At 47.1% G+C, this 15,749-nt stretch overlaps 1 protein-coding gene, 1 long non-coding RNA gene and 1 pseudogene across 10 annotated transcripts in view; all 3 read left to right on the top strand.

The window, feature by feature from the left end:
• Positions 1-15,749, top strand: part of LOC136376674 (uncharacterized) — a 285,392-nt gene that overhangs the window by 214,558 nt on the left and 55,085 nt on the right. The gene's annotated exons all lie outside the window — the stretch shown is intronic.
• SNUPN (snurportin 1) overlaps positions 1-15,749 on the top strand; it is a 37,496-nt gene that overhangs the window by 15,147 nt on the left and 6,600 nt on the right. For 4 of the 9 annotated variants that reach the window (XM_066342929.1, XM_066342930.1, XM_066342927.1 and 1 more), the window contains exons 4-7: positions 2,702-2,806; positions 2,937-3,138; positions 3,805-3,876; positions 4,489-4,586. In XM_066342929.1, the coding sequence (XP_066199026.1) occupies positions 2,702-2,806; positions 2,937-3,138; positions 3,805-3,876; positions 4,489-4,586 (477 nt within the window). The remainder of the gene's footprint in view (positions 1-2,701; positions 2,807-2,936; positions 3,139-3,804; positions 3,877-4,488; positions 4,587-15,749) is intronic. The other 5 variants (XM_066342931.1, XM_066342926.1, XM_066342932.1 and 2 more) reach the window with 3 other exon arrangements.
• Positions 12,432-12,857, top strand: LOC136375972 (mitochondrial import inner membrane translocase subunit TIM14 pseudogene; annotated as a pseudogene).

Genomic DNA, 15,749 nt, shown 5'->3' with positions numbered 1-15,749 from the left:
GCAGTCTCATCTGGTTTGAGCAAAAAAAAAAAAAAAGCTCACCAGCTTGAGCCCAAGGTTGCTGGCTCGAGCAAGGGGTTACTTGGTCTGCTGTAGCCCTACAGTCAAGGCACATATGAGAAAGCAATCAATGAACAACTAAGGTGTCACAACGAAAAACTGATGATTGATGCTTCTCATCTCTCTCTGCTCCTGTCTGTGTGTCCCTGTCTATCCCTCTCTATGACTCTGTCTCTGTAAAAAAAATAATAATAATAATAATAATTCCAGTGTTGATTGGTTGTTTGGTTGTTTGATTGATTGATCTTATAGAGAGAGGAAAAGGGGAGAAACATCAATTTGTCATTCCACTTATTTTTGCATACATTGATCTTTTTTAAAAAAGATTTTATTGATTTTAGAGAGAAAGGAGAAAGCCAGGGGACAAGGGGGAAGATGGATGGGAATGGGGAGGAGCAGGTACAGAGGCAGTGCTGATGCAGTTAACTGCTGCCACATGCCGAAGAGAAGGGGGTTTCAGGGTGGGAGGTCCTTGGGCAATGGAAGGCAGTGAATTCTCTTTGGGATATGCTGACTTTGAGGTGCAGAGAGGACACACAGAAAGAAATAGCAGTGTCCAGCTTGAAGTGTTCATCTGCAGGAGTGGAAGGAGATCTGGACATGACAGAGAAGGCAGCTGGAGGCACCTCTTAGGGTGACTGTGAAGCTATAGAAGTAGATACAGTCCGCTCAGTCCACCCTGGGACAGCATCGAAGGAGAAAGAGGAGAGGGGCCTGAGACAGTTTGCTGAAGTGTATCTGTATGTTTTGGGGGAGTATGTGGTGGAATATTTGAAGGAGAAACAGTAGCCCTGTGTCACAGGCAGGGAACATGTCAAGGAGTATCACATGGAAGTGGAAGCAGGAGGATGAGGAGCTGAGGGAGAGACACTTGGCAGCAAGGATGTCATTGGTGGCTGTTAGCCAAGCTGTGGGTGAGCAGTTTGGACTGAGCACCAACAATATGAAATAGTTTGAAGAAAAGAAGAAAGTGGAGTAGCTTCACAGAAATGTGGATAAAGGTTTTCATCTTTGTTTTATTTTTTATAATGAGGGGTTGAGTGTTTTGTGGGCTGGTGGAAGGAGAGATAGGAGACTCAGCCAGACACTCACTGACTGCCTGTTGGTGTGGGTGCGAGGTCTGTGAGTGACGGGTGATGGGGGAGGGCTGTGAGGGAGAGGTGATGGGGGAGGGCTGTGAGGGAGAGGTGATGGGGGAGGGCTGTGAGGGAGAGGTGATGGAGGGCTGTGAGGGAGAGGTGATGGGGGAGGGCTGTGAGGGAGAGGTGATGGGGGAGGGCTGTGAGGGAGAGGTGATGGGGGAGGGCTGTGAGGGAGGGGTGATGGGGGAGGGCTGTGAGGGATGGGTGATGGGGGAGGGCTGTGAGGGAGAGGTGATGGGGGAGGGCTGTGAGGGAGAGGTGATGGGGGAGGGCTGTGAGGGAGAGGTGATGGGGGAGGGCTGTGAGGGAGAGGTGATGGGGGAGGGCTGTGAGGGAGAGGTGATGGGGGAGGGCTGTGAGGGAGAGGTGATGGGGGAGGGCTGTGAGGGAGAGGTGATGGGGGAGGGCTGTGAGGGATGGGTGATGGGGGAGGGCTGTGAGGGATGGGTGATGGCGGAGGGCTATGAGGGAGAGGTGACGGGGGAGGGCTGTGAGGGATGGGTGATGGGGGAGGGCTGTGAGTGATGGGTGATGGGGGAGGGCTGTGAGTGATGGGTGATGGAGGGCTGTGAGGGAGAGGTGATGGGGGAGGGCTGTGAGGGATGGGTGATGGGGGAGGGCTGTGAGGGATGGGTGATGGGGGAGGGCTGTGAGTGACAGGAGGGATGTGAATAACGGGTACACTGCTAAGCTCTTCACATTCATTTCACCACAGTTTCCACCCCCTGTCCCCAACATCCTTTAGTGTTTGTGTCACCAGTTTGGGAAGTAATGATCCAGTTTAAGAGCATTTCTGGGCCCTGGCCGGTTGGCTCAGTGGTAGAGCGTCGGCCTGGCGTGCGGAAGTCCCCGGTTCGATTCCCGGCCAGGGCACACAGGAGAGACACCCATCTGCTTCTCCACCCCTCCCCCTCTCCTTCCTCTCTGTCTCTCTCTTCCCCTCCCGCAGCCAAGGCTCCATTGGAGCAAAAGATGGCCCGGGCACTGGGGATGGCTCCTTGGCCTCTGCCCCAGGCGCCAGAGTGGCTCTGGTCACGACAGAGCGACGCCCCCTGGTGGGCGTGCCCGGGTGGATCCCGGTCAGGCGCATGCAGGAGTCTGACTGCCTACCCATTTCCAGCTTCAGAAAAATACAAAAAAACAAAAAACAAACAAAAAAAAAGAGCATCTCTGGTCAGAGATCTTACTCATCTCTGAGGAATAGCCCCTGGAACCACAATAGATAAGGTAATGGTGGGTGGGCAGACAGAGTAAGGAAAGGAGGGGTCCCATGCAGGCAGTGGAGGTGAGGAGAGAAGCTGAAGTTCACAGTGAGTGCCTTCAGTCCTGTCCATTGAACAGGAGACAAGTTGACTGCTGAGAGCAAGTGGGCTGGAGGCCCCATGGTCCTCTTTGGTGCCCTCATGCTTCCACATGTATTTCCATTATAGATACAGGATGTGGATTTTTTGTCACTGTAAACCCCTGCTGACTTTCAACACCATGTTTTGTGTTCCCAGTTGATGCTCTCTGAGTGGTTAATCGACATCCCTTCAGATTTGGGGCAGGAATGGATTGTGGTTGTGTGCCCTGTTGGAAAAAGATCCCTTATCGTGGCCTCCAGGGTGAGTAGCTGCCCCTGACCCTGTGGCACCATGACTGGTCTATAGCAGGAAGGAGTCTGCATTCCGTGTTCCTTGTCCACCTCCGCAGTGGTGCCTGGTGTGGGGACTGAAATGCTTTGCTGTGTTTCAGGAGGATTTTTTGATAGCCATCTTTGGGCTGATGACACCCTGCAGAATGGAAGCAGAGGGTAAGGAGAGCTGGTGCCTAATGAGAATGGGGCCTCTCTCCACACAGGGCTCTACCAGTGCCTACACCAAGAGCGGTTACTGTGTCAATAGATTTTCTTCACTTCTGCCAGGGGGCAACAGACGATACCCAACAACAGCCAAAGGTACGAACATAAAATTGTGTAATGATTCAGTTGTAAAATCATTAAAAGAGTTTAACTTGCGTGGTCAATTATTTTGAAAGCTTGCCTTTGGCATGAGCTGTGGTGGTGCAGTGGTTAAAGCATTGACCTAGAACACTGAGGTCGCTGGTTCAAAACCCCAGGCTTGCCTGGTCCAGGCACATATGGGAGTTGATGCTTCCTGCTCCCCCCTTCTCTCACTCTCTCTCTCCCCTCCAAAAAAATGAAAAAAATTTTTGAAAAGTAAAAAAAAAAAGAAAGCCTGCCTTTGAAACTGCACAGATCCCCTCCTGCCCACTGCCCTCAGGCCCCCTCCTTCAATGCTAGCCCTCTTCAGCTGCAGCTTAGATGCTGCCCAGTGAGCCAGCTTGGCAAAAAACCCTGAATTAAATCAACATGACTTCCCATGAACCATCCTTACAAGGTGACAGCTGCAGTTTGTTAGGGAAAGGTCCCTCAGAATGCCAAGTGTAAAACTGATAAGATGTTGCCAAATTCCCTTTTCTCCTTTATCGTTGTCCTGACCTTAGCTTCTCCCTCCCTTGGACCTACCTGAGGAACTAAGGCCATGGAGGTTAGATAACTTGCCCCAGTCACTCAGGACTGGCAGAGCTGAGCTGACCCCTGCTCTCTTCCCTGCCTACTCAGGCTCCCATGGTGGTTCCTCATATCCTGGTACTAAGCCCAGACCTCTCCATGGGCTTTTGGAGCCTCTCACAGGTAGGCTTTGGCCTCCATCCTTGTAGCTTCCCCTGTTCTCCACATCCACCCTCAGTTCTGTTCAGCTGGCTTGTCTGTGCTCCTGCATGTACCAGTGTATCCTGCCTCAGGGCCTTTACTTGTGCCTCCGCAGTACTCTGGCCGCACTGCCTGCCACCTTCCTCTGCCCTGTTGTTTCAATTTTCTTATTTCAGAAGGCTCTTCACATCATGTCTTCCACAGAGCATTTCCTGCTGGTACCATTGTTCTTAGTTTGTGCCATATAGTTGGGCTCTTGGTTCTTTCTTCTGTGATTATCTTACCTCCCTGACTGAAGTGTAACTTCCTTAAAGGTGGGGATTACTTACAGTTACTGTTCCCCACAGAACACCATACCCATGACAGGCACTCAGAAAGTAGGTGGAAGGAATTGGTTTCACACTTGAGCTTCTCAACAGTGAGTCAGTGTCCCGTTTTATCTAAAAGCTCAGAATTTCCACTTGGCTCACAGGCTGCCTTGTTCCTGCTTGTGCTGTCCTACCTCAGGTCACCCTTCAACTACCAAGAAGAGTACTCCCCACTGAGAGGACCTTGATTAAAGGGGCACCCAGTATTGACTGCATTGTGTTTCAGACTACACCATTCTGGACTGCATTTACAGTGAGGCGAAGCAGACCTACTACGTTCTGGACGTGATGTGTTGGCGGGGACACCCTTTTTATGACTGCCAGGTAAAGATTGATTGTCCCCTCATGTCCTCTGTTTCTCCTCTGCTCCTGGAAAGTGGCTCAGCGTGCAGGTTTGGTGCATGACCAGCTTCTTAGTGTGTAGAGGATGTGGTATGTCAGGAACATTATCCATTGTTCCTTGAATTTTTTCTTATAGTTTCTCCAGCTTTCCACCCTTCCCCTTTCTGCCTTTCCCTCCCCTCTTCTCATCCTACCCCTTCTCTTCACTTTCTCCTCCTCCTTTCTTGCACTTTTTATTGTGTTTAAATTAGCTTTGTTTAAAAACGGTAGGAGTAACTAAGGGAAGTATAGAAAATTCTTTAGGGGAGGAAAGAGAGAAACAGCAGAGGGTAGGCTGGGACTCTGCAGAAGCTGCAGCTGCCCCATCCTCTCCAGATTGTAGGAGGGTTTGCTGTCAGGGGAGACTGTGGGTGAAGGGACACCTCTGCAGTGAAGACAGCTGGAGCGGAAGATGTCATTTGGCAAACTCTTGCCACCTCTGATCCTTCACTAACCATGTCCTGACCCCCAGTGTTACAGGGCCTCCTTGATAGAACATGAAGCTTCCATCTCTGAGGGGTAGCCCTAGAAGGAGATTTTCCAAGTGAGGAGAGGCCCTCAAGTTTGCACTTACCCCAGTATTTTTCTCATATTGATATTCTGATTAGTGACAATAGCAGTTGTCATGGAGAGGTGAGGATAGCCCCGGAAGCTCTATTCTGTTCCCAGTAGTTTGCCAGCATTGTCCCAGTTCTACAGTGGTGATTTTGTTTTGTTTTGTTTATTCAATGAGAGGAGGGGAGGTAGAGACAGACTCCCGCATGCTCCCTGACTGGGATTCACCCACCAATCCCACTAGGGGGCAATGCTCTGCCCATCTGGGGCATTGCTCTATTACTCAGCAACTGAGCTCTTATTAGCACCTGAGGCAGAGGCCATGGAGCACTCAGGGCCAACTTGCTCTAATCGAGTCATGGCTGCAGGAAGGGTGAGAGAGAGAGAAGCAAGAAGGAGGGGAAGGGTTGAGAAGCAGATGGGTGCTTCTCTTGTGTGCTCTGACTGGGAATTGAAGTCGGGACATCCACACATTGGGCCGAAACTCTTATCACTGAGCCAACTCGCCAAGGCTTACAGTAGTGATGTTTTATGTTCCCTGTCAATTAGCTTATCATTGTTGTTCTCAATGTTGTTAGAAAAGCAAATTTGCCTGACCAGGTGGTGGCGCAGTGGATAGAGCATCGAACTGGGATGCAGAGGACCCTGGTTTGAGACCCCAAGGTCGCCAGCTTGAGTGCAGGCTCATCTGGTTGGTTTGAGCAAAGCTCACCGGCTTGGCCCCAAGGTCACTGGCTCGAGCAAGGGGTTACTCGGTCTGCTGAAGGCCCATGGTCAAGGCACATATGAGAAAGCAATCAATGAACAACTAAGGTGTCGCAATAAAAAACTAATGATTGATGCTTCTCATCTCTCCGTTCCTGTCTGTCCCTATCTATCCCTCTCTCTGACTCTCTCTCTGTCTCTCAAAATTTGAAAGCAAATTTTCAGGAGTTCACCCCCCAAGATGGTGGAGGAGTTAAATGCTGTGCTCACCTCCTCCCATGACCACATCAGAACTGCAGCTAAATTATAGAGCAGTCAACCTGGAGAACCACCTGAAGAGGAGCTAGACAGAAGCCCAATAACTAAAGATGTAAAGAAAAAGTCACACCAAGACTGGTAGGAGGGGCAGCGATGAGAAACAGGCTGGCCCCACACCCACAAATTGGGAGATGTGTATCAGCTGTAGAAGTCTCTCCTTAAGAGTGACGGGCCGCATGCCATACTGGTGGCCCAGCCCTGAGTAGTGCTGCCAGGAAGAGAAACCCACATAACATCTGGCTTTGAAAGTCAATGAGGATCTGCCCATCAAGTGGGGCAGAAGGCTCTGGAAACCCAGGTTTTCTTTTAAAGGGCCTGCACACAGAGTCTCACTTGCCAGCACTCACCCTGGGCTCCAATGTAAGGACAGTAGATGGGGTTAGGTGGTGCCAGAGACATATAGGGAGAAACTGAGTTGTGTGGCTTAGGTGAGGGCTAGAGGGACAGCCACCACTGTCCCTGTGTTGAGCACTTCTCCCACAGGGCCATATCTGAGTTTGCATTAACCTGGTGAACTCCACTTTATTCTGATGACTCCTTGGGCCCCACCCCCTACAATTTTTCTACCGCCCAAAGCTCTTTCAGTGACTGGCAGCTGGCCGTGCCCTGTACTGTAGACTTTTTTTTTAGAAACTCTCAAGTGTCTGCAGGCCCCAGGCAGGTAGTAGCTGGCCTCAGTGTACCCTGTGTTTTGGATAAGTGTCTCCAGGCTCAGTACTGGCACAAAAATCTGAATCTGCTTTACTCTGAACACAACTTGCACCCCCTGGAGACTCCTTGAGTCCCTGCTTCACCTAACTCATGTACCACCTGAGGCTCTTTCTGTGGCTGAGCCTTCTCAGCAGCCAGCAGACTGAAACAGGCCTTGGGTTCCCAGAGTCTTTAGCTGAGTGCCCCAGGCTCAGTACTGATAGCAGCTGGCCTGGCGTCAGCCGGCCAATACACAGCATAACCTGTCCCACGTGTCTCCAGGCTCAGCACAGGCAGCAACTGCGGATGGCTCTGTAGGTCCCACCAGGTGGTAGCATCGGGCTGGTCAGAGGTAGTGATCCCCAAAAGGCCCCAGAACAGCACACTTGGTGGCCAGCTTCACACCACAACAGAACACCACCTGATTAGCTCAACAAACAGTGCATCCAATGGGTGGTCTCTGCAGGCATAAGACCCTGCTTGGGTAGAATCCCACTCTGGGGTCAGCCCCTGCATGGCAGCTCATAGACTGTGGTTACAGCCAACACTCTCAGGCATTTAGCCCAAGAGTCAACCCCACCCACAGATATGCCAACAGCAATCAAGGCCCAACTATAACAGGAGAACACTCACAACCCACACAAGGGACATTCTTGGGGCACCCAGCTCAAGTGATCAGGGAGAATGAGCCACTAGGCCCCAAGAACACCTATGACATATGGCTAGTCGGCCAAAAATAGGAAACATAGCGGATCTATCTAATACATGGAAACAAACACAGGGAGGCAGCCAAAATTAGGAGGGAAAGAAATATGTCCTAAATGGGCCTGACCAGGCAGTGGCGCAGTGGATAGAGCATTGGACTGGGATGCAGAGGACCCAGGTTAGAGACCCCGAGGTCGCCAGATTGAGTGCGGGTTCATCTGGTTTGAGCAAAAAGCCCACCAGCTTGAACCCAAGGTTGCTGGCTCAAGCAAGGGGTTACTCAGTCTGCTGAAGGCCCGCGGTCAAGGCACATATGAGAAAGCAATCAATGAACAACTAAGGTGTTGCAATGTGCAATGAAAAACTAATGATTGATGCTTCTCATCTCTCTCCATTCCTGTCTGTCTGGCCCTGTCTATCCCTCTCTCTCTCTGAAAAAAATAAAATAAAATATATATATATATATGTCCTAAATGAAAGAACAGGAGGAATGGGAGGAACAACTAAACAAAGTGGAGGCAAGCAATCTACCAGGTACAGAGTTCAAAACATTGGCCATAAGGATGCTCAAAGAGCCTTGGCCAGATATCTCAGTTGGTTAGAGCATTGTTTTAATGTGCAAGGGTTGCAGGTTTAATCCCCAGTCAGAGCATATATAGGAACAGATCAGTGTTTCTCTCTTTCTCCGTCTCTATCTCTCTCCTTCTCTTTCTTAAATAAATAATTTAAAAACATAAAGATGCTCAAGGAACTTAGTGAGAACATCAACATAGAGATAGCATAAAAAGGATATAGGAATAGCGTAACTGGTGGTGGAGCAGTGGATAAAGCATTGATCTGGGACACAGAGGTCCCAGGTTTGAAATCTCAAAGTTGCCGGCTTGAACACAGGGTTATCTTCTTGAGTGCAAGGTCACTAGCTTGAGCATGGGGTTGCCGGTTTGAGCGTGGGATCATCGAAATGATCCTACTGTCACTGCCTTGAGCCCAAAGGTTGCTGGCTTGAGCAATGTGTCACTGCCTTGGCTGGAGCCCCCACCCCACCCCCACCCTTAGTCAAGGCAAATGAGAAGTAATCAATGAGCAACTACAAGTGCCTAAGCTTCGAGTTGATGCTTCTCGTCTATCTCCCTTCCTGTCTGTCTGTCTGTCTCTCTCACACACATCATAAAAAGGACATAAGAATCATAAAAAAGCCAGAAATGAAGAATACACTAGAGAGAATAAACAGAAGATTAGATGAAGCAGAGAATTGAAACAGCAATTTGGAAGACAAAGTAGCAGAAAACAATTAGAACAGCAAAAAGAAAATAAGAGTTTAAAAAATGAGGATTATTTATTAAGGGACTTTTGGAATAATGTCAAGCATAACAACATTCTCATTATGGGGGTAATACAAAGAGAAGAGAGGGAGCAAGGAATCGAGAACTTATTTGAAGAAAAAAATGACAGAAAACCTCCCTAACATGGTGAAGGAAATAAACACACAAGTCCAGGAAGCACAGTGAGTCCCAAAGAAGATAAACACAAAGAGGCCCACATCAAAACACATCATAATTAAAACTGCAAAGATTAAAGACAAAGAAAAAAAAATCTTATAAGCAGCAAGAGAATAACAGTTACCTACAAGGAGCTCCCATTAGCTGATTTTCTCAACAGAAACAATCAAGACTGCTCTAACCAGGAAAGCTATTATTTGAAATTGAAGGAGGGATAAAGAGCTTCTCAGACAAGACAAAGCTGAAGAAGTTCATCACCACCAAACCAGTATTACAAGAAATGTTAAAGGGACTTCTTTTTTTTTTTTGTATTTTTCTGAAGCTGGAAATGGGGAGGCAGTCAGACAGACTCCCGCATGCGCCCTACCGGGATCCACCCAGCACGCCCACCAGGGGGCAATGCTCTGCCCATCCGGGGCGTCACTCTGTCGCGACCAGAGCCACTCTAGTGCCTGGGGCAGAGGCCAAGGAGCCATCCCCAGCGCCCGGGCCATCTTTTGCTCCAATGGAGCCTCGGCTGCGGGAGGGGAAGAGAGAGACAGAGAGGAAGGAGAGGGGGAGGGGTGGAGAAGCAGATGGGTGTCTCTCCTGTGTGCCCTGGCCGGGAATCGAACCCGGGACTTCCACATGCCAGGCCGACGCTCTACCACTGAGCCAACCGGCCAGGGCCTAAAGGGACTTCTTTAAGAAGGAAAAAAAGAACAGATAGTAAGTACTTACCTATCAATAATCACTTTAAATGTAAGTGGATTAAATACTCCAATCAAAAGATATAAGGTAGCCTTGGCTGGATAGCTCAGTTGGTTAGAGCATCATCTAGAAGTACAGAGGTTTCCGGTTCAATCCTGGTCAAGGCACATACAGGAACGATGTTCCTATCTCTCCTGCTCTCTCCTTAGAGAGGGTTAATCTACCTAACATCAATAAAATAAACATTAAAAAAAGACATAGGGCCTGACCTGTGGTGGCGCAGTGGATAAAGTGTCGACCTGGAAATGCTGAGGTCACCGGTTCGAAATCCTGGGCTTGCCTGGTCAAGGCATATATGTGAGTTGATGCTTCCTGCTCCTCCCCCCTTCTCTCTCTATCTCTCTCCTCTCTCTCTCTCCCTCCCTCTCTCTCTCCTTTCTAAAATGAATAAATAAAATTAAAAAAAAAAAAAAAAAAAAGACATAGGGCCCTGGCCAGATAGCTCCGTTGGTTAGAGCATCATCCCGAAGTACAGAGGTAGCCGGTTTGATCCCCTGTCAGGGCATATACAAGGAAGAAATTGATGTTCCTCTCTCTCTCTTTCCCTCTTCCTCTCTTGCTAAAATCAATAAATATTTATAAAAATAAAAAAAGGCATAGGGTAGCTGAATAGATAATAAAATAAAACCTATACATATGTTGTCTACAAGAGGCACATTTGAGATCAAAAGACACAGATTGAAAGTAAGGGGATGGGAAAAAGGTAGTTCATGCAAATGAAAAAAGATAAAAAGATGGAGTAGCAATATTTATATCAGACAAAATAGACTTTTAAGTCAAAAGCTGCCTGACCTGTGATGGCACAGTAGATAAAGGGTCGACCTGGACTGCTTACATTGCTGGTTTGAAACCCTGGGCTTGCCTGATCAAGACACATGCAAGAAGCAACTGCAGGGCAACTAGGAGTTGATGCTTCCCACTGCTCCCCCACTTTATCTCTCTGTCTCTCTCATCAAATAAAATATTTTTTATTTTTAAAGGCAAAAGCTATAATAGGCAAAAAGGACGTTACATAATGGTAAAGAGCAATCCAACAGAAGGATATAATCCTTCTAAATGTTTATGCACCCAACATAGGAGCACCTAAATAGAGCAAATATTGATGGACATAAAGAGATGTCAACAGGATTACAGTCACAGTAGGGGATTTGAACACTCCATCGTCATCAGTGGATAGATCTTCCAGACAAAATCATTAAGGAAACAGTGGCCTTAAGTGACACATTAGGCCAGGTGGATTTAATTAATATATTGAGAGCATTTAACCCAAAGCAGTAGAGTATACATTCTTCTCAAGTGCACACAAAACATTTTCCAGGATAGACCACAAAACAGGTCTCAGTAAATTTCAGATTGAGGCCCTGGCCGGTTGGCTCAGCGGTAGAGCGTCGGCCTGGTGTGCGGGGGACCCAGGTTAGATTCCCGGCCAGGGCACATAGGAGAAGCGCCCATTTGCTTCTCCACCCCCCCCTCCTTCCTCTCTGTCTCTCTCTTCCCCTCCCGCAGCCAAGGCTCCATTGGAACAAAGATGGCCTGGGCACTGGGGATGGCTCCTTGGCCTCTGCCCCAGGCGCTGGAGTGGCTCTAGTCGCGGCAGAGCGAAGCCCCCGAGGGGCAGAGCATCGCCCCCTGGTGGGCAGAGCGTCGCCCCTGGTGGGCGTGCCGGGTGGTTCTCGGTCGGGTGCATGCGGGAGTCTCTCTGTCTCTCCCCGTTTCCAGCTTCAGAAAAAATACAAAAAAAAAAAAAAAAAATTCAGATTGAAATATCAAGCATCCTTTCTGACCACAATGTTATGAAACTAGAAATAAATTATAAGAAAACACACAAGGAAGCTAAACAACATACTACTAAAAAATGAATGGGGCCCTGGCTGATAGCTCAGTTGGTTGGCCCAAAGCACTGAAGTTGCCTATTTGATCCCTAGTCTGTCTTTTTTCTTTTCTTTTCTTTTTTTTTTTTTTTTTTTTACAGAGACAGAGAGAGGGATAGACAGGGACAGACAGACAGGAATAGAGAGAGATGAGAAGCATCAATCATTAGTTTTTCGTTGCAACACCTTAGTTGTTCATTGATTGCTTTCTCATATGTGCCTTGACTGGGGGGCTACAGCAGACCGAGTAACCCCTTGCTCAAGCCAGTGACCTTGGGTCCAAGCTGGTGAGCTTTGCTCAATCTAGATGAGCCCATGCTAAAGCTGGCGACCTCGGGGTCTCAAACCTAGGTCCTCTGCATCCCAGTCCGACGCTCTATCCACTGTGCCGCCGCCTGGTCAGGCCCTAGTCTGTCTTGCAGTCTCTCTTTTCCTCTCTCTGTAAAACCAATAAATTAAAAAAAAATTTTTTTTAATGAATGGGTTACGAAGATCATGGAAAAGAAATCAAACGATATCTTGAGACAAATGAAAATGCAAACCACCCAAGATCATGGGACACAGCAGAAGCAGTTCCAAGAGGGAAATTCATAGCAATCAAGGCCTCCCTCAAGAAACAAGAAAGGCTGGGGCGCCATGTCTGAACATTTTGTCCCAGCTAGCAGTGGCTGCCTTGCTTTCTGGTCATGGTTTGGAGGTGATGACCACAGCCTCTGGGCTGAGTGAACTGTGCTCTCAGCGGAGGTAGGGGTGCCAAGCCAGAACTATGGCCAGTACAGTGGCAGAAGTGGGGCAGACCACTGCTGCTGCAGGAGTTGCAGGCCATTATGTTTTGCAAGCCATGAAGCATATGGACCCTCAAATCAAACAAGTGTTTCAAAGTCTACCAAAATCTGCCTTCAGTGGTGGCTTCTGCTGACATGGTTTGAACCCAAGATGACAAAACAGGAAGCTGCTTTGATACTAGCTGTAAGCCCTAGTGCCAATAACAGGAAGATAAGAGGTGCCCATCAACAAATTACACTTTTGAATCACCCAGGCAAGGGAGGATCTTCTTATATAGCATCCCAAATATAGCAGCTAAAACTTTACTAGAAGGTCAAGCTAAAATAGTGAAGTAAATATATGATGAATTTATAATAAAATGTTCCAGAGCTACAGATTTTAAAAAATGACTTAGCACAAACTAAGTCAAAACCTTGATATAAGTTTCTTGTTTAAATTTGAGGATTTAAAATCAGATTATAGAATATTTGGAGACTGATGCTTAATAATAATGGATAAACATACCATTTGAATAGAAATCTTGTTCATTATTCATTTAGCAAATAATAGGGCAAAGTTAACATAGAAGTCTGCTCTAATGGAAGACTGATAGACTGATAATTAAAATACAATGATGGAATTAGCACAGGATGTTACAGTAGACTCATGGGAGGGAAAGCTGTCAAGGTACAGATCTGGCTCAGCTACTTGAGACTGCAAATTTAAAAGTGAATTTAGCCACAATTTTGACCTAAAAAAAAATGATGTAAGTATAAGTATTATGTATCACTGACAGACTTCAGATTTCATATATTCATTAAAAACTTTTTTTTTTATGACAGAGAGAGTCAGAGAGAGGGTCAGATAGGGACAGACAGACAGGAAGGGAGAGAGATGAGAAGCATCAATTCTTCGTTGCAGTTCCTTAGTTGTTCATTGATTGATTTCTCATATGTGCCTTGACTGGGGGTCTACAGCAGACTGAGGGACCCCTTGCTCGAGCCAGCAACCTTGGGCTCAAGCTGGTGAGCCTTGCTCAAACCAGATGAGCCCACACTCAAGCTGGCGACATCGGGGTCTCAAACCTGGGTCCTCGGCATCCCAGTCCGATGCTCTATCCACTGTGCCACCGCCTGTTCAGGCCATTAAAAACTTGATTTAAAAAAAAGGAACAAAAATCTCAGATAAACCATCTAAGTTTACACTTAAAGGAAGAAGAAAAAAAGAACAACAAACAGCCCAACATGAGTAGAAGGAAGGAAATAATAAAGATCAGAGAGGAAATGCCTGACCTGTGGTGGTGCAGTGGATAAAGCATTGACCTGGAACGCTGAGGACCCTGGTTCAAAACCTTGGGCTTGCCTGGTCAGGGCACATATGGGAGTTGATGCTTCCTGCTCCTCCCCCCTCTCTCTTTCTCTCTCCTCTCTCTATAAAAATGAATAAATAAAATCTTAAAAAAATTTTTTTAAAAGATCAGAGGAAATAAATGGAGTCTAAAAAATTAAAAGATTAAAAAACCAAGAGCTAATTCTTTGAAAAGATAAAGAAAGATTGTTGGTCAAATAAGTTTGTAAATATGATATATATGTTTGCTCACTTATAGGCTTATAGTTTGCATTGGGTGTGGGGGACAGGCTGTGAGCAGGCGGGGTCCTTATAGCCTAAGGCTTAGTTTTAAGACTAAGCTTTTTCCCACACCCTTGACTGTTGCATGATGTGGGGTGGTGCACTCTTATGAGGAATCCCATTATGCTTCAGATAAGTGGCTTTGTATCAGAGACTTCCTGGTTTGTATATTGGATTAAAGGTTTTGATTTCTACACTATAAAGGAGAGTAGAGAAAGGCCACGTGGAGGAGCTGAGAAACAGCCAAGATGGCGGAGTGCTGAAGGAGAAGCCAGTTTGTGTAAAGTTTGTGTAGAGAGGAGATGGGAAACAGAGGTGAATAAGGCTGGTGAGCTAGAAACCTTTGATTCTAGGAAACTTGGATAAGTCAGTGACTTTGGGAGCCCTAAATGGAAAGGGAAGTGTTCTCCCACTGTGTGTATTTCTTCCCCCTGGGTGCGAGCTAGGATTAAATGTAATGGCCCACCAGTTCTTGGCTCTGTTGTTTCATTACCGTCTGTCCAAATCAAATGCGAACCTGCACAGGTCAGGTGGCTGTGATGGTGGCCGTGGCTATTGGCCATAAAAGATGGATAATCCTTTAACCAGGCTCATCGATAGTAAAAGAGAGAGGACCAAACAAACAATCGGAAGTGAATAGCAGTGACAGCTGACACCACAGAAACGCAAAGGATAAGAAAATACTACAATCATATTCCAACAAATTGGACAATCTGGAAGAAATGGGTAAATTTCTAGAAACACACAATCTTTCAAAACCAAATCAAGAGCCTGAGTAGGCAGTGGCACAATGGATAGAATGTCAGCCAGGGATGCTGAGGACCCAGGTTCAAAATCCTCGGGTCCTTCGCTTGAGTGTGGGATCATAGGCATGACTCCATGGTCACTGGCTTGAGCCCAAAGGTTGTTTGCTTGAAGCCCAAGGTCGCTAGCTTAAGCAAGGGGTCACTGGCTCAACTAGAGCCCCCTGGTCAAGGCATGTATGAAAAAGCAATCTGAACAACTAAGGTGTTGCTGCTATGAGTTGATGCTTCTCACCTCTCTCCATTCCTGTGTGTCTGTCCCTGTCTGTCTGTCTGTTACTCTCTTGCAAAAAAAAAAAAAAAAAAAGACTGAATCAAGAAAATAGACTATCTGAACAAACCAATTACTAACAACCAAAATCATATCAGTAATGAAAAATCACATAAAAGCCCTGTATTGAGTGTCTCACATGTGAATTTTACCAAACATGCAAAGAACTAACACCTGTGCTTCTCAAACTATTCCAAAAGTTCAGGAGGAGGGAGGATTCCAAAGCCTGATGAAGACATTACAATGGGGATAGTTATAGACCAATACTTGTGATGAACATAGGTGCAAAAATCCTCAACAGAATATTCACAAGCAGAATTCAGCAATTGTGAAAAAAAAAAATTCTCTTTTAATAACCAAGTAGGCCTGACCAGGCAGTGGTGCAGTGGATAGAGTGTCGGACTGGAATGCGGAAGGACCCAGGTTCGAGACCCCAAGGTCGCCAGCTTGAGTGCAGGCTCATCTGGCTTGAGCAACAAGCTCACCAGCTTGGACCCAAGTCACTGGCTCGAGCAAGGGGTTACTCGGTCTGCTGAAGGCCCGTG

The sequence above is a fragment of the Saccopteryx leptura genome, chromosome 6, assembly GCF_036850995.1.
Source record: "Saccopteryx leptura isolate mSacLep1 chromosome 6, mSacLep1_pri_phased_curated, whole genome shotgun sequence".
Taxonomy (NCBI): Eukaryota; Metazoa; Chordata; class Mammalia; order Chiroptera; family Emballonuridae; genus Saccopteryx; species Saccopteryx leptura.
This window is presented reverse-complemented; position numbering and strand designations above follow the sequence as displayed.